Source organism: Suillus paluster (assembly GCF_016628075.1).
Source record: "Suillus paluster strain FC165 chromosome Unknown EDB91scaffold_9, whole genome shotgun sequence".
NCBI classification, from domain to species: Eukaryota; Fungi; Basidiomycota; class Agaricomycetes; order Boletales; family Suillaceae; genus Suillus; species Suillus paluster.
In genome coordinates, this window is record NW_024537569.1 from 161,137 (window position 1) to 182,442 (window position 21,306).

General features: G+C 48.7%; 5 protein-coding genes across 5 annotated transcripts; 1 reads left to right on the top strand and 4 right to left on the bottom strand.

The window, feature by feature from the left end:
• Positions 1–6,797: 6,797 nt before the first annotated feature.
• EDB91DRAFT_1245003 (CHAT domain-containing protein) lies at positions 6,798–11,747 on the bottom strand (the record flags this gene model as incomplete). Its single annotated transcript, XM_041322481.1, has 6 exons — positions 6,798–9,090; positions 9,187–10,772; positions 10,826–10,944; positions 10,998–11,137; positions 11,189–11,339; positions 11,387–11,747. The coding sequence occupies 6 exons, from the start codon at positions 11,745–11,747 to the stop codon at positions 6,798–6,800; spliced, it is 4,650 nt and encodes a 1,549-aa protein (XP_041180615.1).
• A 1,515-nt stretch (positions 11,748–13,262) lies between these two features.
• Positions 13,263–15,186, bottom strand: EDB91DRAFT_1344853 (uncharacterized protein; the record flags this gene model as incomplete). Its single annotated transcript, XM_041325820.1, has 3 exons — positions 13,263–14,392; positions 14,440–14,821; positions 14,878–15,186. 3 exons carry the CDS (start codon positions 15,184–15,186, stop codon positions 13,263–13,265), a joined length of 1,821 nt encoding a protein of 606 aa, XP_041180616.1.
• A 647-nt stretch (positions 15,187–15,833) lies between these two features.
• Positions 15,834–16,644, bottom strand: EDB91DRAFT_1039373 (emp24/gp25L/p24 family/GOLD-domain-containing protein; the record flags this gene model as incomplete). Its single annotated transcript, XM_041312860.1, has 4 exons — positions 15,834–15,955; positions 16,014–16,144; positions 16,201–16,282; positions 16,335–16,644. Coding segments are annotated over 4 exons (645 nt in total), but the record flags the coding sequence as incomplete, so codon positions are not given.
• A 741-nt stretch (positions 16,645–17,385) lies between these two features.
• Positions 17,386–18,632, bottom strand: EDB91DRAFT_1235669 (FMN-linked oxidoreductase; the record flags this gene model as incomplete). Its single annotated transcript, XM_041321344.1, has 5 exons — positions 17,386–17,551; positions 17,608–17,739; positions 17,795–18,125; positions 18,186–18,281; positions 18,341–18,632. 5 exons carry the CDS (start codon positions 18,630–18,632, stop codon positions 17,386–17,388), a joined length of 1,017 nt encoding a protein of 338 aa, XP_041180618.1.
• A 130-nt stretch (positions 18,633–18,762) lies between these two features.
• On the top strand, positions 18,763–21,306 carry EDB91DRAFT_1113188 (endo-1,6-alpha-mannosidase). Its single transcript, XM_041317841.1, has 14 exons — positions 18,763–18,898; positions 18,958–19,219; positions 19,275–19,377; positions 19,433–19,574; positions 19,686–19,703; positions 19,755–19,850; positions 19,908–19,984; positions 20,036–20,061; positions 20,116–20,159; positions 20,210–20,221; positions 20,277–20,516; positions 20,566–20,678; positions 20,735–20,826; positions 20,878–21,306. Exons 2-14 carry the CDS (start codon positions 19,136–19,138, stop codon positions 21,028–21,030), a joined length of 1,200 nt encoding a protein of 399 aa, XP_041180619.1. The 5' UTR covers positions 18,763–18,898; positions 18,958–19,135; the 3' UTR covers positions 21,031–21,306.

A 21,306-nucleotide genomic window follows, 5' to 3' on the forward strand; every position in this document is an offset into this window, starting at 1 on the left:
ACATTGTGATTACCCCTCCTTTGCCTCTTTCCCCATTCTTCTCCGATGACTCAAATAGTGACTTTTCAGGACTCTAACTCATCTGGAGATGAAGCTGATCATCTTACTGCCCATTATGACCAGATTCGAGACTCCATTGAGGCTCTCCGGGACGAGGTAGAAAGAGCACGTGTACTCTACAGGCCTGATGAACCTCCCCTACAAGCCCCACAGCTGCACCTTCTTGTTCATTTTGAGGAACACTGTCCTCACTTATTTCGGCAAAAATTACACGTCGACCCAGAAATCTTTGATGACATCCTGGATCTAATCTCTGACCATCCCATTTTTCACAACAACTCACACAACTCTCAGCTTCCCATTGCTATACAACTTGCTATTTTTCTTAACCATGCTGGCCACTACGGTAACGCCATATCTCTGGAGGATGTGGCTCAATGGGCGGGTGTTAGTGTTGGATCAGTTGTTAATTGCACTAATCGTGTAATGGTTGCCCTGCTTGATCAGCATGATGCATTCATGGGCTTTCCTCCACCTGATTCACAGGATTTCCAGCTTGCTCGGGATTTTGTTGGGAAGACAGTTTGCCCTGAGTGGCAGAATGGGATTCTAGCTGTTGATGGGACAACAATTAATCTGTATAAAAAACCTGGTTTTCATGGTGAGGTTTTTTATGATAGGAAATCAAGATATTCCCTTGGCTGTCAAGTAAGCTTTGTCTTTCTTTGTCTATGATTCAAAAATTTAATTTAATTCTAGGCAGCTATTATGCCTCACAATCTTCTTATAGTCAATTATTCTCTTGGTCACCCTGGAAGTGTCCATGATGCATATGCTTTCAGATCCACCCGTCTCTATCGAGAACACAACACCCTTCTTCCAGATGACCACTGGGTCTGGGCAGATAGTGACTTATCCAGTGGAGACATGGTGTATCCCCCCCTTCAAGAAGCCCCGCAATGGAAGTCTGACAAAGAATCAGAGGTCATTTAATTATCACCTTTCTACGGTTTGTTCTTCCCCTTCCCCCTTCCCCCTCCCCCCCCCCTCCCCCTCCCCACTCCAATTTTTAATGCAGTGTTTTCTAATTTTAAATTTATTTAGGTCCATGTACGAGTTGAACACACATTTGCTGCTCTGAAAGGGCAGGTTTCAATCCCTTCGAGAGCTTCGACAGAATATTAATTCTGCAGATGACCTTCAACTGGCTATCTGTTGGATTCAATGCTGCCTCATACTCCATAACATGATTATTCGGTTTGAAGAATACCATGGGACAAAAAGTTCAACAAAATGGGCTTGTAAAGAGGCCAAGGGTTTTATGCAACAAGATGTTGAGGGTAATGGATCAGACAACAATGGAGTGTATGATGGCACTCCAGGTCAGGCTTGTCGTGCAAGGTTGATGGATCTCTTATTTGACAGCCCCAACTCAAATGCAAGGTGTAGACAAGGATAGGCAACTTAGGACTTACATAGACCCTTTCACACAATTTCATTCACAAGGCAAACATAGTTCATTAGCAATGGAGTCTATGAGAATATCAGCAGAAGACAACAAAGATGTACAGGTAACACAGTATGAAACATATGTAGTAGCATAGTAGGTAGCATGATAGTCAGCATCGCGACAAGAACAATCATAACAATGAGATACAGCAGCAACTAGCAACCAGCAGCAAGCAACACGCACACCATTAAGACCCATCCGCACCGCCAGCATTGGTAAGTCGACAGTACTCGATCTTAAGATGTAGCATTGCTGCCTCCTCGTTGTGCGCTTCCTTCATTGTGTTGTGTGCACTGACCTCTGCTTCACATAGATGGATCTTCATAGCCATCGCCTCCTGAGCACACTGATGGACGGCGACAGCTTCCATGCGCTCCTGCATGCGCTGTTCGTGGAGGAACTGATGCTCCTTATCTTTACAGTGGCTCAAAAAACTGTCCACATGTTTTCCCATTTTTCACTATCTATGATATTGTGTAAGAATATACAAACACATCAAGGACATGCTGGTACCATATTGTAGTACTACTTCAGGGCTTCCAATTGAGCCCTATGGCATTGGAATCGGTCAAGATATGGTGGGGATATGAGGCTTACAAAATGATGACTCATGTGGATAGTTTTTTGACTCAAGTATTTTACAGTGATAATCAGGTATTCCAGTACATTGTGTGACCTCCCTTGGCTTTAATTACTGCCTCTATCCTTCTAGGCATACTCTCAATCAATTTCTGGCAATATTCTGCTGTAATCCTTGCCCATTCCACTGCTACTCTCTCCCATAGCTCCTATACTCCTTTAGGGGGGGGGGGTTCATAGGCTTGAAGCATCTTCTTGAGTGTTCCCCAGAGATGTTCAATGACATTGACATCAGGGGACTGTGCTGGTTAGTCAAGAACATTGATATTATGTTCTTTAAACCATTGTCTGGCTCTCCTAGATGTGTGCTTGGGATCATTATCTTGTTGGAAAATGATGTCTTCTTCATCAATCCCTGATTCAGCTATGCTAGGCAGCAAGTGGTCATTTAGAATGTCCACATACTGCTCAGCATCCATCCTCCTCTCAACTTCAGCAAGCATACCCACACCATTATATCTCATACAGCCCTGTACCATTAGAGAACCTCTTTCAAATTTGACAGTCTCACCAACCTCTCTGTCTGTTAGAAAATCCCTCTTCTTTTTCCATACATATACCTTCCCATCTGACCCAATCCTATTTATTTTGGTCTCATCTGACCATGTAACATGCTTCCAGTCCTCTACAGTCCAGTTTTGATGGGCCAAGCCAAAGGTAGTCTTCTCTGCCTATGTTTGATAGAGATAAGAGGCATTTCTTATTTGTTACTGCCTTGAGATGAGCTGCCTTGAGAACATTTCTCACAGTTTGTGAAGAGACAGTGGTGGTGATGGTGGAATTGATTTAATGGGTGGCTTGGAGGGCATTATTAGCCTGTCCTGTAGTGATATGTTGGATGATAGCCCTCTTATTAGCAGAGGTGGATGTCCTCCACGAGAGTTTTCCTTGTTCATGTGGCTTTCTTTGATACACTTGGCTGCAGTAGACTTGCATACTTCAGTTCTAGAGGAAATTTGATGAGCAGAGAGGCCAGCATAGGACAAAGAGAGGATATTGTCCCTTTGAGCAGAGGAGATGGCTTTCATGGTGATTATGACCATGACACATGAGACATTCTGGTTTATATAGTTAGATATAGTTTTAAGATTATGCCTGGAAGGATAGAGGCAGTAATTAAAGCCAAGGGAGGTCACACAATGTACTGGAATACCTGATTATCACTGTAAAATACTTGAGTCAAAAAACTGTCCACATGAGTCATCATTTTGTAAGCCTCATATCTCCACCATATCTCAGCTGATTCCCACACCATAGGGCTCAATTGGAAGCCCTAAAGTAGTACTACAATATGGTACCAGCATGTCCTTGATGTGTTTGTATATTCTCACACAATATCATAGATAGTGAAAAATGTAAAAACATGCGGACAGTTTTTTGAGCCACTGTATGAGCAAGGTTCAGCTTGGCCATGTAGCAGTCGTTCTTGAGCTCATAGCGGGACGACCTGTCCGACTGCATACTCTCAATTTCATCATGGATCCCCTCAACTCGCTCTTGAAGTTCTGACCGCTGCTTCTTCACTTGCTTACCTTTCCTGGATGATGATGCTTGTGATGTGGGCGTTGTTGACACTGGCGCTGATGACGATGACATGGGTGTGGACCGCCACGAAGAGCCCGCAGAAGTAGTATGGCGTCCAATAGGAGGAGGGGACTTGAGTGACCTGGTGCTTGTGCGTCTCATTGGATTGGTCGGTCCGAAGGCAGAGCGACTGTCATATAACGAAGTCACTGCTTTGTCGGGATAACTAAAAAATTGCGGTGGGGGAGTGATAGGAGGCGATGGAGATGATGGAGGGAGCTGCCGTTTAGTTCTAGTAATTTTGGGCCTGGGCGGGCTGTCCAGGCTCACAGCATTCACATTCTGCTCACTGTAATCCCGTGTCGCGTGACTGTCCAATTCATAGCCGCTGAAGTCCATCCCCCCGTCATCAAGATTGCCGCTGTCGTCGTCATCAAGAGACGGATCAATGACATTGGGGGGAGGTGCAAATTGAGAGTGGGGGGGCACGCCGTAAGGGGGATGTGTACTCTGGGGGGATGGAGCGCCATAGTCAAACTGGGGGGGCTGATTGTTAAATTGAGGGGGCTGAGCACCAAACTGGGGGGGTTGAGGGTCATAGTAAAACTGAGGGGGAAGAGCGCCAAACTGAAGGGGCTGAGCGCCAGCGACATGGCCGCCGTACTGAGCGCTGGGGGGAGCGGGCTGAGCGCCAGCAACATAGCCGCCGTACTGAGCGCCAGAAGAAGCCTGAGGACCAGGGGGAGCGGGCTGAGTGCCAGCGACATGGCCGCCATACTGACCACCGGGGGGAGCGGGCTGAGCGCCAGAAGAAGACTGAGCGCTGGGGGGATTGGGCTGAGCACCAGCGGCATGGCCACCGTACTGAGCGCCGGAAGATTGAGTGATGGAGGGAGTGGGCTGAGCACCAGAAGAAGCCTGAGGACTGGGGGGAGCGGGCTGAGCACTAGTGACATGGCCGCCGTACTGAGCACTGGAAGAAGACTGAGCGCTGGGGGGAGCGGGCTGAGCACCGGCAACATGGCCGCCGTGCTGAGCACTAGAAGAGGACTGAGCATTCCTTGAACTTGAATGAGTGCTCCCCGCTGGATGTACAAGTGAAAAGAATTTTGATGCGTGATCTGATCCAGGTTGTGACGAGGTAATGTTGAGTGATAATGCTGGGTTTGTCCCTCCGATGGAAGTAATGTCATTGTACCAGGGAAAATCGTCCAAGATTTGCACTTTGAATTTTATCAGCTAAATTGTTAAATAAGTATTTTATTTAAAATACGCACCTCGCAAGTTTATAGCGGCATTATCATCGAGTGGCATGACACCAGCACCCGTCGCATGTAGTTTATTGTACCATTCACAATACTTTTTCTTGAGACTTCGAAGGGAATATGATCAGCATATATACAGATGGATAGGAGATCTCTTACCTCATGATGTGATTATTTGTTGAGTCACGAAATCTCTCCGGCACGTTTGTATATATGGGCGCATATTCTGGATCGCACTCAAAGACATACTTTGCGATTACACTGCAAACCAAAAGCTTGTCTTTACCCGAGAGGCGATCACCATCAGGATGGGCCTTCCCATCATTGAAGAACAAGAGGCAGGAGTCAGCAGGGTGAGTACAGAGGTACTCGACAACCTTGTCGGTGCACTTTGGATCAGCATTCCATTGGATACGAAGTTCCTTGCCAGCACTAGTACTGGCAGTACTGGCAGTATTACCACCTTGCGAGCTGCCGTTCTTGGCTTTTACGCGGGTAACAGCTCATTGGGTGTGGTCCATGATGTTCGGGTCCTTTCGAGAGAGTCTCTGCAAGGCCTTGAGGCGCGCAGAACGACGACGAGGTGGTGGTCGAGTAGCAGGCATGTTTTTCGAAGTCCGCCATGATGCCGAGGTGTGCCGCATGTCTCGTGTGTGTGTTGGTGGCTGATCCTTGCAGCTCTATTGGGGTTAGTAGAACTCTAGCGAACTTTAGCGAACTTTAGCGAGCGTCCCAAAAACTACTCTGAGTCCCACTAATATAAAACACGGGGCGGAGTCGGACTTCGAAATGACTCTTTCGCTTCCTCAACCAGCTCGATGGCCACGAATGCTCATCTCATACAAGTTGCTTCATGCATCCACATTTCTGAGCGGGCTTAGGTCTGAGTATTTCAACTCCCCTCGATAAGCTCTAGCGGAGTCCGGCTGCAATCAACTGTGCGATGCACCCGAAACGCAGCTTCATTTTCATATCTCTAAGATATTGTTCTAGCAGAGGAGGGAGGCTTTGAAAATGTCGCGGGGATCGGGCAGACTTTGTATCAAGTCGTCGCTATCGCGCATATGCCTCTCAGGAAGGCGCTCAGTGATATTTACCGGGTGATGATGCCACGTCCGCGTGGGCCTACTGAGGCTAAGTACCTCTTCCAGCGAGCGCAAGACGCGTCCGTTGCCCGTGGCTTATGGCTGGGGACTAACAACACCTTGCATACGAAGTGCGACTGATTCTTTGTGATGGTATTCATGTTGTCCTTGAGTTCACTTCGTGGCTCACCGTATCCTTTGTGGATCGTGAAACTCGATTCAGGCTACTCTTGGATTGGTTCTTCCAGTTTTTTTCGACTTCTTCGTGGAGTGTCGTCTTCTGCGATATTCAGCATCAGTTTGCGATCTCAACGGAGGTTAGATATCAACTCACGAGTATTTGAGATAGTGATCAAGTTCAAGTAGGGCATAACTATTTTGACGCGGTACTACAGTACCGATTGACGGGTAGGCGTGTCCATCGTAATCATCTATAATGTGTGATACGAGATCTATACCGAAAGCAATGACACAACTTGTGAAACTCATTCTCACGCAATCACTTTGAGACAGACCAGCTGGGAAATACAACAGAAGACTACGTGGGTGTGTACATATTGGTGAGGTACAGTATATACAGTTGTCTGAAGGATCAGCTGGATGCTACACGCGAAGTCGTCAGATTGTCTCGAGATCAACAAGGTACCAGGAGGACGCACGAAATTGATCATAGGCCGACATGCATGAATACGATGCGCTGGTCCAAGGGTACGGCTTTATCACCACCCAATAACTGGACTGCTTTGTGCAGCGCTCGGGCAGTTCTTTTTGAATTCATCTTCCCATCCCCGCAAAATCCTTGTAAAATTCCTCGACCAAGCGTTGCACGGTGCTGTCATTGACATTCCAAAATGTACCGATGACACTCTTCACCCCAGAAAATTGTAGGCCAGCCGCCAAGTGAATGGCTTCGTCAGGAGTTTTGAAGTCACCAACTGCGGTCTCGCAAGCAGAAAGAAATGCAAATTCATGCCGAGACAAATCCGTGTGGCTGATATCTAGAAGTTGAAGTGGTTCGTCGCGCATGAGAAATGCTGACTTGAAGGGTTCCACAAAGTTTTGTGTCCCGTGACAGGCAAAATGGATCCAATGGTTATCTCGCAATGTGCGCAAGGCGGTCGATTTCGTTGATTCAACACTCGTGACTTTGGTAAAGGAAACGGTCGGGGAAGGGGGTAGGAGACCATGCACCAAGTCCAATTCAGGCTCGACACATGGTAGAAATGAATGTTCTGGGGGGTGGTTCTGACCGATGGCAGCAAAGGACACGGGTAGGGACCTATCATGACGTCTGCGAGCCTTGACCAGCGCGGTAAGTGATGGGGTGTAGGAAGAAATGTATAGCTGCGAAAGGGACTTTCCACTGGGCCTGTATTCGCCAGCCGCGTGCAAAGGCAGGAAGTTGAAGAGTGAGGTTGGGCACCACCATATTCGCGACCCTGGCTTCGCAACTTTGCCTAGATTGACAACCACAGGGTGCACTACCTCGGCCCACAACTCCCTCAAAACTTCTATCAGCTTTGCTTGTTTCTCCTCCTCATTTTTCACCGCTTGTTGGAGTGCGCTCACCAATCGCACGAGTTTTTCTACATTGATAGCAAGTCCTACACTGACCGGAGGTTCCCAGTGTGGGACGATGATTGCATCGCAAGACGACTTGCTAGCAACGAGAACAATGATAGGGCCATCACGAGCGGCATCTTGGAGTTCGGAGAACAAGGGGGGAAGTAGGAAGCGGCCGAAGCCCTCGATCTTCCGGATCTCTTCCGCAGCTGTATTCCAGTCTTCCACTAGATGTCTGTACCGGGTAGCTTCTGCTTCTGCATTGACTCTTGGGGTTCCTTCTTGATGTCCTGCAGGAGGCTTATCAAGGAGGGAGCTGAGGTCTCGGAATTTCTCCGTCAGAGCCTTTGCGTGATCGCCGTGTTTCTGGAGGCTGTCGAGAGGCGTGCGGAATCGTGCCATCTGGGTCCAGATGAGAGTCCTGCCTCGTTCTAGCAACTCTACAGCGTGGCGCACATCGCCATGACGAAGCGTACATGATGCAGCGTCAACTGCAAGTGCGCGCGGGAAGACCTTCATGATATCATGGCGAGATGACACTGAAGCTGTCGCAGACATGTAAGTGTCCAGAAGTTGCATCGAAGTTGCATAAGCCTCCAGTACAGTGCCATGTGTATGTTGATCAGCATGGCGAACCCATTTTATACTTGCTCGCAGTCGGGATAGCAAACCTCCAGAAACAGTATTGGCTGCTACTTTGAGATGATGCATGGCGGCATTGATACTGCCATCAAGTCCTGGTCGATGGAACAGCAGATAGATGTTAGCTAGTGAGCTATGGACGGATATTTGACGAGGGTCATCTTGCATCAAGAGAGCCAATGCACGGTAGTGAATATCTAGTGACTCGTCGAGGTCCTGGGCATTGCCTCGGTGCTCGAAGCGGATAGTGAGATGACACCAAAGGTTATTCAATGATGCGCACCGATCTGGGTGACCGACAGGGCACAAAGCTAGTGCTTCCCTATGAAGGGAGATGGCCTCATCCGAGTCTTGGTCGTTACCTCGGCACTGGAAGCGGGCGGAGAGTTGATTTCCAAGATTATGCAATGACGCGGACCGATTTAGGTAACCGACTGGGCGCAAGGCCAGCGCTTCCCTGTAAAGCGGGATAGCCTCATCCAAGTCTTGGTCATTGCTTCGGCGCTTGAAGCGGTTGGAGAGTTGGTTTGCGAGGTTATTCAAAGTCGTAGACTGATCTGGGTAACCGACCGGCGTCAAAGCCAGCGCTTCCCGGTAAAGCGGGATAGCCTCATTCAAATCTCGGTCATCGCCTCGGTGCCTGAAGCGGACGGAGAGCACAGCAGCAAGGTTATTCAATGACATGAACCAATCTGAGTGACCGACCGGGAGCAAAGCCAGCGCTTCTCTGTGAAGCGAGATAGCCTCATCTAAGTCTCGGTCATTGCCTCGGAGCTCGAAGCAGGTGGAGAGTTGATTTGCAAGGTTATTCAATGACACCGACCGATCTGGATGACCATTTGGGCGCAAGGCCAGCGCTTCCCTGTGAAGTGGGATAGCCTCATCCATATCTTAGCCATTGCCTCTGTGCCTGAAGCGGGTGGAGAGTTGATTTGCAAGGTCACTCAATGACTCAGACCGGTCTGGGTGACCAACCGGGTGCAAGGCCAGTGCTTCCCTGTGAAGCGAAATAGCCTCTTCTATATCTTGACCATTGCCTCTGTGCTTGAAGCGTGTAGAGAGATGGCACCCAAGTTTATTCAATGACCCGCACCGATCTGGGTAACCGACAGGGAACAAAGCTAGCGCTTCCCTGTGAAGCGAGATGGCCTCATCCAAGTCTTGGTCATTGCCTCGCTGCTGGAAGCGGGTGGAGAGTTGATTCCCAAGATTATGCAATGATGCGAACCGATCTGGGTGACCGACCAGGCGCAAGGCCAGCGCTTCCCTGTGAAGTGGGATAGCCTCATCCAAATCTTGGTCATTGCCTCGGTGCTTGAAGCGGTTGGAGAGCTGATTTGCGAGGTTATCCAATGACGCGGACCGATCTGGGTGACCGACTGGGGGCAAGGCCAGTGCTTCCTCGTGAAGCGAGATAGCCTCATCCAAATCTTGGTCATTGCCTCGGTGGTTGAAGCGGGTGGAGAGTGTAGTTGCAAGGTTATTCAATGACACCGACCGATCTGGGTGACCGACTGGGAACAAAGTCAGCGCTTCTCTGTGAAGCGGGATAGCCTCATCCAAGTCCTGGGCATTGCCTTGGTGCTTGAAGCGGTTGGAGAGTTGATTTGCAAGGTTATTCAATGATGCAGACCGATCTGGGTAACCGACCGGGAACAAAGCCAGCGCCTGCCAGTGAAGCGGGATAGCCTCATCCATGTCTTTGATATTGCCCCGGTGCTCGAAGCGGATGGTAAGTTGGGTTGCAAGGTTATTCAACGACGCAGACCAATTTTGGTGACCGACTGGGACTTGCCTGAGAAGCGCAATTCCTTCATCGAGGTCTTGAATATTTCCTCGACGCTGGAAGCGAGTCATCAGCATTGCACCCAGATTGCACAGCAATTGCCCTCGCTCATCATGCGCCGTGCTGTAGTATCCCAGCGCATCGTAATGAAGAGATATAACTTCATCTACGGCTTGGGGATCGTCTCTACGAAAACACAGCTCTGCTCGACGAGCAAGTTCATTCGGGGACCACGGAAGCATGGACGAAACGGGCCCCTCCGCCCTAAGTATATTCGCATCGGTGCTTCTGGCCAAAGCAGAGGTTTCAATTGCAAGCAGAGCCGCTCTGTATACGTGGCTGTCAGCAAGGGAGATATCGAGGACTTCATTCAGCAACTCTTCAGCGGCATCAGCATCCGCTTGAGATCCCCGATTCACGAAACGAGATAGCAGAGCAATGGCAAGATGAAGCTGGATGATGACGCGGTCTAGATGGCCAGTGGGACGCATATCAAGGGCATCTTGAAAGAGCGAGATAGGGATATCGAGATCGAGGTATGTTCCATTAGCTTGGCAACTAATAAACTTCGCGGTGGCTAGATTGAACAGTGCCGCAGGGTGGCAGGGATGATCAAAGGCGCAGAGATCAAAGGCGCCTTCAAAGTGCTTTATGCATTGGTCGAGATCCCTGCTGTTCTGCGTTCTGCGGTATCGTGCGAGAAGACAATGTCCGGCATCCGTTTTGAGTAATAACGTATGCATATCGCTGGTCATGAGCTACACGTTACAACCTCTCAGCATCAGAATATCAGAACGCACTGATGACTCACAGTAGTAAGGGGGGGAAGAGCTGCGGCGTCATTTTCATCAGAACGTCGCTGCTCCACTGTCATGAGCAGTGAAGTACATGAGGATACGACTTGCCCTGGTTTTGGCTTAAAGACGATGGCTGAGTGATCTAGTTAGCACCCGTAGTGACCATTTACACCATAAGGTACTGACGATGGGACTGTCGACTGCGATCAAGTAATTCTCTAACTGAGATCTCGAATGTGCGGAGGAGTTCTCCATGATCGAGCATGGAACCCAATTCAAATGAGGCATACAACCTGACCCGAACTTTAGAAGATGGCTCGGATGGCCTAAAATCTTTCTTAATACCTGCGGGAAAGACGGGATGAAGGACAACTTACAGAAGTATGTGCTCGTTCCATTCGACAACGGTCTGGTCTACATGTACAGATTTGTTGCTTGTCTGCCATTCAACACCATCAGCTTGTACTGTCACGTGGAAGCCAGCTGGTATCCGTCGGAGACCAAGAGTGAGATCAGTGGCGCGAATGGCTTGGGGGAAATTGTCAATGCGCGCAATGGAGATGCATATCACATACCAGTAATAGCGATGTGTTGTATTCCACTAGTAATGTTTGTATCTCCCTGGTCCTGGGTGTGTTCTGGGTGGCTCGGCTCCTCACTCAAGAGTGGGAGAGCATCACCAAGTGGATCTGGTACGGAGGGTGTCGCCAAACGAAACAGCTGATTAATGACGAAACAAAGCATCGCCAGAATAGCTTCGGGAAATCGTTGGTACGTGATGAATGAAGATAGATGGCACATACTATTGACGACGACTTGTATTATTTCACTGATGATGAGGTTTGTCCCTCCAGGGTCCTGGGGGTGTTCCGGGTGGTTTGGCTCCCCCAAGGGTGGAAGTAAATTATCGAGAGGATCAGGTACGAAGCTTGACATCGGACTGAGGGCTGGATACAAACTAACACTTGAGAGTAACGAAACAGTGCAGTGCCTGCAAGAGCTTCAGAGGGAACCACAACATACACGTGGCACCCACACCGCGCTGTGATGCGCAACGCTGACGTATTTGAATATCCTGGAGTCGGGGTCAACGGGACAGAAGCCACCCACAGTATATTAAGCCACCCACGGATTCATTGATGGGCTTCAGATTCGTACAGCAGGGCACGTTGTAGGGTGCGACATTGATCGAAACAGCCAAAGCGAGCCGGTTGCAAGGCTCAAGAAATGCAGGGTATTCCACACTTTCGAATATTGTGAGGGGCCGCCTGACTCTCGCCGCCCTCGGGCCTCAACCACATCTCACTGCCGTCGGACAGTATGTCACGCGAGAAGTCACGAAACTGACAAGAACTCACTGTCTGACATGCACGAGCCCTGACACTCGGCAATATGCGATCCAGGGCCTGTTGGCGAAGGGACCGTGTGCTGTGCTATGTAGCATCCCGGCCCAACTCCACGGAGTGTGAAAGTCCACCTGATATTCGCATGTTTATCACGTTACGGATGCTCGCATCATGACGGAATCGGATAAACTCCTGTATCAATCCTATTTGAGTCCTGGGTTTCATTTGCTCGAGCAACGAGGAAAATGAACGAACACCCGCATGCCATGGTTAGAGTCACGACTCGGATTTCTGGGGACGTTGCAAGCATCGCCAAGCATCGAGTGAGATTGTGATAACATGTGTGTCGACGTTCGTTCAGGAATCTTCGGATTAGGGTAATGAAAAGAAGGGGCATACTAGAAGGCATCGTGTGTGATATGCATCAGTAACTGCCACCCGTGAAATGAATCATTGGCACAGACCCAGTGGAGGAGTTAGGACAGTGCGCAAGAAGCAGTTGAAGAACCACATAACTTTAGTTCCGCCCACGCATTCCATTGCCATCGACTCTCGGGAAATATCAGATGTACGATTATGAGACAAACGTTTGATGCCTCGGTGCCCTCCTGTACTTGTCCGTGATACGCAAATTTCACTGCAATCACACCATTTACTCATCGCCTTGATGACAGTCTGCTCCTGGCTTGCCGCGTTGTAAATAACAGGTGGAGTGACCGATAAAGCGATTTGTGAGGAGAGATCTTATAGACAGACCACAGATCTTACTATGCGCAAGGGGAGCCTTCGTAGGATCTGGAGTGCTCATCTTGAAAAAGAAGGGACGACTGTCTTCCAAGTTCCTTCGAACTTTCAAAGTCTGACTTGGAAAGACGGGGCCGTGACGCGCCCGTGACTGGCTAAAAATGCCGCGTCGAAGCTGTCACTCTGAAAATTTGGTACAACTTTTAGTGAGCTAGTCTATGTACATTATGCAGGTCATTCGTTATGGTGGCAAGCAAGAAGCAGCACATGTCATCTCTACTGTGTCAATTGTGCATGAGCCAGCCAGCCTCAGCCATCCCAATTTTTTTCTCATGTTCTTCAGTTCTCGTCAAAACAAAGGTTAAATCTGCAAACCAAAGCGACACACAGCACAAAGTTGTGTACGATAGCAAGGGCCGAATTCAAGGCTACTCAGCTGTGACTTCCTCAACCATTCTACAACGTTGCACCACTCATTTGGGGGAAGTAGGTGTAAGGACTTCCGGCAAAAGGATGCAGCAAGTACGATCTTGATTTCTCTGCCAGGAAACACCGTGGCGAGAAATTTTGCCACTGCTTTTGGATTGGCCAAGGATGAATCCGCATCCACTACTATCCGCATGCAGGCGGAACGCGTGGGGCGCGAGGACAAAATGGTAAGCGTTTCGTCATCGAGCACTGGCAACTCTGTCGTATCCCATGGAATACCAAGCTCAAGACGCAATAAGTTTGGACAATGCCTTGCGAATGTGACCAGAGTGCCGGGATCTATAGTAGTTGTCGCAAGTTCCTCTATGGAGAAAGGATTGAAGTTGAATTCGACCAGGTCTGGCCACCCGGTAGCAAGCTTCTTGCACACCGAAGCGTCCAATGATATCACGAGGTTGTCCAGTGTAACGTGCTGCAAGTGGGAGAAGACGAGCAAATCTTCTATGGAAAAGAAGTATGGGTGATCGGGACCGCAGAACACATCATCAACCGGTAGTATGAATCCTGGTCGGTCGATGGTGATGGTCCTCAGGGATGATCCCCATCCTCTCTTTGACGAGATCAAGGCAGTAAGCGCGCGCACAATCTGTTCGTCGAACGTGATGGGGGTATTCAAGGAAATACTATCCAGCGCACTCGAGTGAACAGCTTCTATGAGTGACATCATGAAACAGAAATCACTTGAGATCGTTAAACACCGCAAGGACGAAAAGAGTCGATCTAAGTGCACAGGCTGGTCCCCACCTGTTGGGCTCTCCATGGTCAAGTCAAGGGTGTGGAGCAGCGTTGACTGTAATGCTGTCAAGAAACTAACAGCAAATTTGGTATCGCTTGATAATTTCAGTTTCTGTAAACGAGGGAACATCTGAAGGCCAGCAAGGCCAGGACCCTCGGGAACCTTCCCGTAGATGTGAAGATCCAGGTGTTCTAAGTTGTAGAACAAGCACAGAGGAGCAATTGCTTCGGAGTAGAGCATGCGCATGCTGCAATGCCAGCCGCTGACTGCGAGATAGTGTTAACTAATGCATGTCTCTTCGATCATGTCTTACCTCCCAATTTTATCGTCCTCAGCTGAGGAAGATCATTAGCCATAATCGAGAGTAATGGCCAGCCTTCCACTTCGTTGTCGAATTCGGGATTAACTTCGAGACTCGTGAGGTTACTACGAGATAATGGCGTGAACGAGACGTCCCTAATGTTCCCCATGCCCATTAGGAACACGAAATCGGGACACGACATGTGAGTGAGACGTGGTAGAAAGTTCTCCATAGGGTGGGCCGAAAGAAGCCAATCGATAGTATGAGAGGGAATTGAGAAAAGTTCGGGAAGAGGCCATCGACAATCAGCTCCGGGCGAACATATCCTCTTGATCCGTCGAGCATAAGGAAGCATTCGTAATAAATCCGAGGGCAAAGGGTCTTGAACCAGGTGCTGGGATTGTTTGTGAGGGAGACGCATACAGAGCAGGAGAATATATGATCTCTTACAATGCTCCGACGCAGGAATGGCTCATCATAAGATATAATACTCCGATCCTCATCTGGTTCATAATCACTATCCCGAACTTCGATGACCGATGGCGGCAAACACATCAACAATGGTCCGAAGCACACTTGAGTATCCCATAGCACGTCGAGCGCCGGGTCACCCAACGCATGGCACGTTGTCGCAACCGCCGCGAGATCCCGCAGACGAAGTGGATTGGGCTCATGAGAGCCTTCGGGTCCTGAAAGAAAAGGGTTTAGCAACTCAAAAATATTGCATGTAATTTCAGGGAGGAATAAAGCGTGGTGCATGATGGCACGAGTTGAGGGTCTATTCAAGTTCGAGACTAGTATGAGAGGACTCTATATCTGATTCAACTTGGTCACGAGGAGCACGTCGGTAGGAACGAGGCCGAGCCGGTATATATGCCCCCCGTGAGTTACGATGCATTCAACATTAATGAATGTCCAATCCTTCAAGACAAATATTGGTTGCAGCAGTGACTAAGTGAAACTATAACTATACAACCGCCCGGTGTCTTCAGTTTTTCGCTTGAGGATGTATCACTTAATCTTTATCTGCAGGACTAAGCTCACATCCCGAGCTGTAGCAATTCATCCAAGGTAATCAGTGTTTCTCATGAGAAAGAACGACTGTCTTCCTCCTGTCAAGGTCTGGCTTGGGGAGACTAGTTTCTCATGTGGTGCACAACGCCAAAACAGGGTTTCAATCGTGAAATCGGTGCTTCATACTCATGGCGGTGCAGCCCTCATCTCGGGGGTTTTTTTTCACCTCAACGACCCAGTGACATGGCGTAGGTATCGAGCAGAAAGACGGGTGACAACATCTCCTGTACAACGAAATGGAGTATATCACAGTGATGGAGAGGACAAGAGCGTCCTACCGCACATCTCCCCAGTTATAAGTAGTCATCCACATTGCACGCTTCATATAATCATCAATCAATGAGGTACTTGCGCTTGAAAAACGACCGGAGGTGCAGAATCTGCCAAACGCCAAGGCCCGTAAGGGAAAGAATGGTGAACCAGGCGAAATTTTGCACGCGTCGATTCGTCACAACTGCAAGGAACATGAGGTCAACAAGAAGTGATATGCGGGAGTCCGAAGGAAGACTGACGATTAGTGTCTGCAAAGCGTTCCTCACGCTGCTTGAGGTATTCGAGTTCGTCAACTATCTCTTTGACAATGCCTTCTAGCTTGCGCATTTCTGTCTCAAGCCCAGAGAGTGATTCTTGGTTTGCAATCGCGCTTGATGACAAGGAGGGAGTCAGTAAGCCATCATAGCGAACAAGCAGGATACACACTTGTAGTCAACAGCGTCAGCCCCAATGTCAATATCCAGATCAACAGTGCGCGACATATTCCGCGCAGTGTCTAGCTTGATGTCTATAACGTCGTTAGCAATTTGGAGTAAGACACCTGACAACAATAAACGTACCGGGAGACAGATAGTTCTTGAAACACACTCCAACCTGTCCCTCGCCATGTGCTGTGACAGCAAGTCTCGTCTCGCCTTTAATGTCGCGTTTTGAAAGGTAGACATTGCGGTGGGGTGTCGAATCCAAAATTTCAATGTCTACTCGTTGGTGTGCCCCGGGGCCAACGTTGGCGGTGACAATGACGAGTGCATGAGTGTGTGCAGCGTTCCAGATGCATTTTGGGATGGGCAAGCGGCCTGGTGGAAGGGAGAATTTGATTGCGTGCGTGTAAGGAGCAATGAATGCGAAGAAGGTGAGAACGAATACTAGTGCTGTTATTCGAGACATATATGTAAATTTGAGCTATTCCAATACGTGGAACACCTATAGCTAGCTTATAGAGGGAGACAGTCAAAGTAACTTGTAAGTGGCAGAGTCGTGAACATGCCTCGGCAATCTATTAAGTTACCGGCTGCCACTTTCTCCTCGGCTTCAAGCGTTAGTCAACTCGAGTCTTGCATGTTTCTCGCTACTGGAGGTCAGGCCTCAGGCCTCAGGTTCGTCCTATATGTTTCGTTTATTCTCATCCCTCGAATTTCCCCCATTCATATCTCAGTAGAGTGTGCAAATGCAACATATTCTCGCGCATCTCGCGCCACTGGCAGCGTCAAAGTAACTAACCCTTCTCTACTATCATATTGTACATAGGCGCAAAGGGTGTGTCAAGGGCTTGAATCCTGGATCAAGCTACTCATATTTACACTTTAGAGCAGCAGTTCCTGGAATAGTCGCGAGGCGAACCCAACCCTAACTTGTGTCTCTAACACATTGCGTGTTCATGCTGAGCAGTGAAAACAACTGGTGTTGCGCTACACAACATATGATGTTAAAGCAGCAACGACGGCGAAGAAGCACATTAGTTGTACGACGAGTGCTTGAATAACTATGGGGGCGCACGGGAGGCTTCAAGATGATTTGACTTTATGTCCATCATCCTATCGCAATCAACACATTGCACTCAACAAGGTGCTCAGGCCAGAAAGGGGAGAATCCGCCGTAAAATGTAACATTTTAATCCGTTGTATATTCCAGATCGTCGATACAAGGGTTATAATCTTTGGGTGCAGCCTTGCCCCGCCATCTGGTCACTTTCGTGCGTAGTAAGTGCTCGATGTCGTGAACCTCTTCACACGAAGACAGTGCTGTGCGAAATTTATTATACCATGGCCGCCGAGAGCTTATGAAAGGAGTAAGACATGCGATTGTGTGACGAAAGCTGCAGGAGCGACGTACCACTGAAATTCGATAAAATGTTTAACATGGGCCTCGATAGTCATATATGTCGCTACGTCGTGTAACTCTTTGCATATTTCTAGGTATTCAAGGGATATTCGAACGGGGTCCGGTACAACATTTGTAAATACGCTGTTCATGTGTGATCAGCGACGCAGTCTTAGGGAATGGAGGACAGTGGACAAACCAAGGATTGCCGAGTAAGGTTTCTCCTACCATAATGCCATCAGCTTGAGTTTCAGCCTTGTTTTTCTGTACATCCTCCCACGTACGAACGTTGCCATTGCTTACGACTGGTACTTTGAGTGCGGTTTTCACAGCGCGCACCACGTCTAGATTTGCTGCTCCCTGGCGCCGTCGTTTGGCAGATACATGACGCGCATGAAGGGTTACCCAAGAAGCGCCTGCATGTTCCAGAAGGGCGGCAAATTCAACTGTGGAAGATGGGGGTGACGATGAAGGACAGAGACGAAGTTTTACGGAGGTCGGTGGCTGCAACAGATGGGACATCGCAGAAACTGAATCACATGCCTAACGATTTAAGGTGATATCCACTAAGATAGATCAAGCCTGCTTGCCTATGGACTGAACAAGTGGCCAATCCTTCTTGGCTAGAAGATAACCACCATAATGACCTTCAAGGGCATGCTCTTGCGGGCATCCTAGGTTCAAATCTAAGCACTTTGTACCTGATTCAGTAGCTGATGCATTTCACTCGAGGAACTATGCCCACCAATACCGTCACAGAGGCCTTGCATCTTCTTTCCAGCTTGAACAATGGTCTCAGGGTCATTTCCACATAGCTGCACCACGACGGGTTCAGCCGTCCCCCGCCGAGCACCGCGACCAAGAGTTAGATCACGCTGATGAAACTCGAGGTAATCTCGATCCTCAAGAAGTTTGTGAGGATCAAGCATCTGCGTATACGCGAGAGTTGCCCCATATCGCTGTGTCAACAGCCGGAAGGGAGCATCACTTTGCTTTACCATTGGAGCAGCGATGTAGGTGAGATCTGGAAGCGTCATCCTGAAGCCGCGATGCAAGGCGTGTCTCTCCCTGTGCAGAAATTCGGCTACGTAGGAATGCCAATTTGTTGAGTCACAGTGTGTTAACTTAGTAGTAACAGTGTTACAGCAGAAGGGCAAACAATTGCTGACTAACACCGTGACAACCGGTCAACGTTGACCTCGGTCAAGTCATCATTTATCCTGGTAATTGGGCGCATCATGATGGTGGCAGTTTTCTTGAATTCAGCGCCGTTCGTGGTAATCAGTGTGAGTTTGATCATGAGGCATGTATACTGATCTAGTGGTATGGCGAAGTTGAGCCAAGCTTTACACTGCTTTACAGTGGCAGCCATCTGCGGCCATGCGTCATTAATATTGGTACGTTTGGCATGGTTTCGTGATGCGACTGTGCGCACTGCGCAGGCCATATGTAGTATGGAAGGTTGCATATACAACGACCGGGCAAGTCATCTACCTTATTGCTTACAGGAAATGTTGAATCAGAGTTATTCTGGATCACGATGTTAACTAGCAGCTTAGTGACACTTGCACTTGCACTTCCTTTCACCATTGCGCAAAACCTGAGCGTGCCATCTACGTGGCGTGTCAGTCGAACTATTGTTGCTGTCTTGTGACATCGCTGATAGCTGTTGTACACAGGATCCTAGCACTTCTATTTCTCGTTCAGACCGTGTCTCAATTGCACGGAATTGTATCAACACTCTTACTGCTGTGCTTGACACTGATACAGGTTCTTTCAGTGGTAAGCATAGTACCTGGTGGTGCGTTTACCTGCAACTCATAATAATTGTCTTTAGGTCTTGGATATTGGCAGGATGCGAACGTGCTTTCCGCAATGGCTAATCTGGATTACTTCACAAAATCAACAACAAATCGACATGCAGTGACAGATAGCTTGAATGCTGCCTTTGGTTTATATACAGATTATGATCAGTACGGGTGCGTGTATCCTTGCAGACTTGAGACACAATTTGACTCTGACACATCGTGAGGCAGGGTAAGTTGCGAAATCTTTCGTGTATCATGTGTGACATAATTCATCTCCTGCCAGTATAATGATGATGCAATGTACGCCTCTATGTACTTGTGTGTTTTCCCGCTGATGCCCCGTGGTATTAGGTGGTGGGCTACAGCAGCTTATTATGGCTACCGCGCATACGACGATCCCAATCTTTTGAATCATGCCATCGCAACTTGGCAGCACGTCTCGAACTAGTGAGCTGTTGTGTACATCGGTGCTAGCGCTCCTCACATAATATCTGTGACATAAAGCGTCATCACCGCATCCGATGCGAGCTCTGGAACACAGCCCAACAAGGACTTTCCCATTGAGGGGTCCTGTGATGGAGGTGCGTCCGCAAATTATCGATTTGCTGAGGTATCGTCTGACATACAGCTAGAAACTACGGTGGGGGGTGTTTTTTGGGTAATTGAGAAACCATTTTCACTCGATGATGACGAGACTGAATTGTGTGCCCAGCGCCCCTCGAGCAGTGACACTAGTGTCAACTCTATCACTACTGGGTATGATTTGATTTTACTTCATCTTAATGCGCTCATCTGGTTTGAGAAAGCCTCTATATAGCGTATGTCTCCGCGCTCCACCAAAGTAACTGCAAATCGTCATTGATCCCCGTCTAGTCTCTCGGCCTACCTCGCGTCCACAACTAAAAATAGCACTTACACCGATGCTGCAATTCTCTCCGCCAATTTCATCAAGACCACTAACATGAATTCCGAGGATCTCGTCCTTGATACGATCGATGCTCAGGACTGCACGCGTTCTTCCTCGAGCTGGCTGTTCACTTACAACAGCGGCAAGTATATCGAAGGTTTGAGCGTCCTTGCATTCGTCACTGGCGACCATAGCTGGACTTCACTGTGAGTTTTCCTCGCCTTCATCCCATTGACGACACTATTAATTTTGTAGCATGCTGGATGTTGTTGCCGCAGCAACAAAAGCGCCGGCATGGGAAGGCAGTGATGGCATTATTACCGAAGGCGCCGACGTTACAGAAGACAATGACGGTATTGGATTTAAGGGTGTGTTTCTCGCCCTCAGATTACTCCATCGTAACTAACAAGGGTCGTGCTCTTAGCTGTATTTATCCGCGGCTTAGCTGAGGCCTGGAGCCGCAACTCTGGTAACACTGCCTTGAGGGCTCTTATCCGGAGCTATACTAACGTTCAGGCACGTTTTCTCGTATCGTTCATCTCCATCTCTCTTATCCTGTCTATGTAGTACAACGCGTTGCTTGACCTGGCGTCGAATAGCAGTTCTAGCTCTACGTGGTACTCACCGGCCTGGGAGGGTCCTGGCCCAACCTCGTTCATCGTATGGGGACAGCTTGCGGCCGTAGACGTCCTAGTTTCCGCGGTGAGCGTCAATAGCTGATAAGCTGGAATTATAGATCCTTCCAGCGAGTCTTGATATAGACGTAGATAAGTATCGATATTCCAAAGGTGAAAATATCCATGATAGACAGACGAAGATTTGCGCGTAACTGGACGATGGGAAGAGTCACACTGATTGCATGTGTTTTGTAGACTCACAGTAAACGCCGGTCACCAAGTTGTTGCGCAGTCAGATCTTAGTTTCCCGAGTATGCTTCTCAATGCTGTCGATTTAAAATGCGTCACTCCTTGACTTAGACTTCCATCAATATCCAGC

Coding starts and splice junctions, on each gene's coding strand:
- EDB91DRAFT_1113188 (XM_041317841.1), top strand. CDS start 19,136: ATGTTAACTAGCAGCTTAGTGACACTTGCACTTGCACTTCCTTTCACC. Junction 20,679..20,734: donor TGACGGTATTGGATTTAAGG/GTGTGTTTCTCG, acceptor TCGTGCTCTTAG/CTGTATTTATCCGCGGCTTA. Junction 20,827..20,877: donor GGAGCTATACTAACGTTCAG/GCACGTTTTCTC, acceptor CTGTCTATGTAG/TACAACGCGTTGCTTGACCT.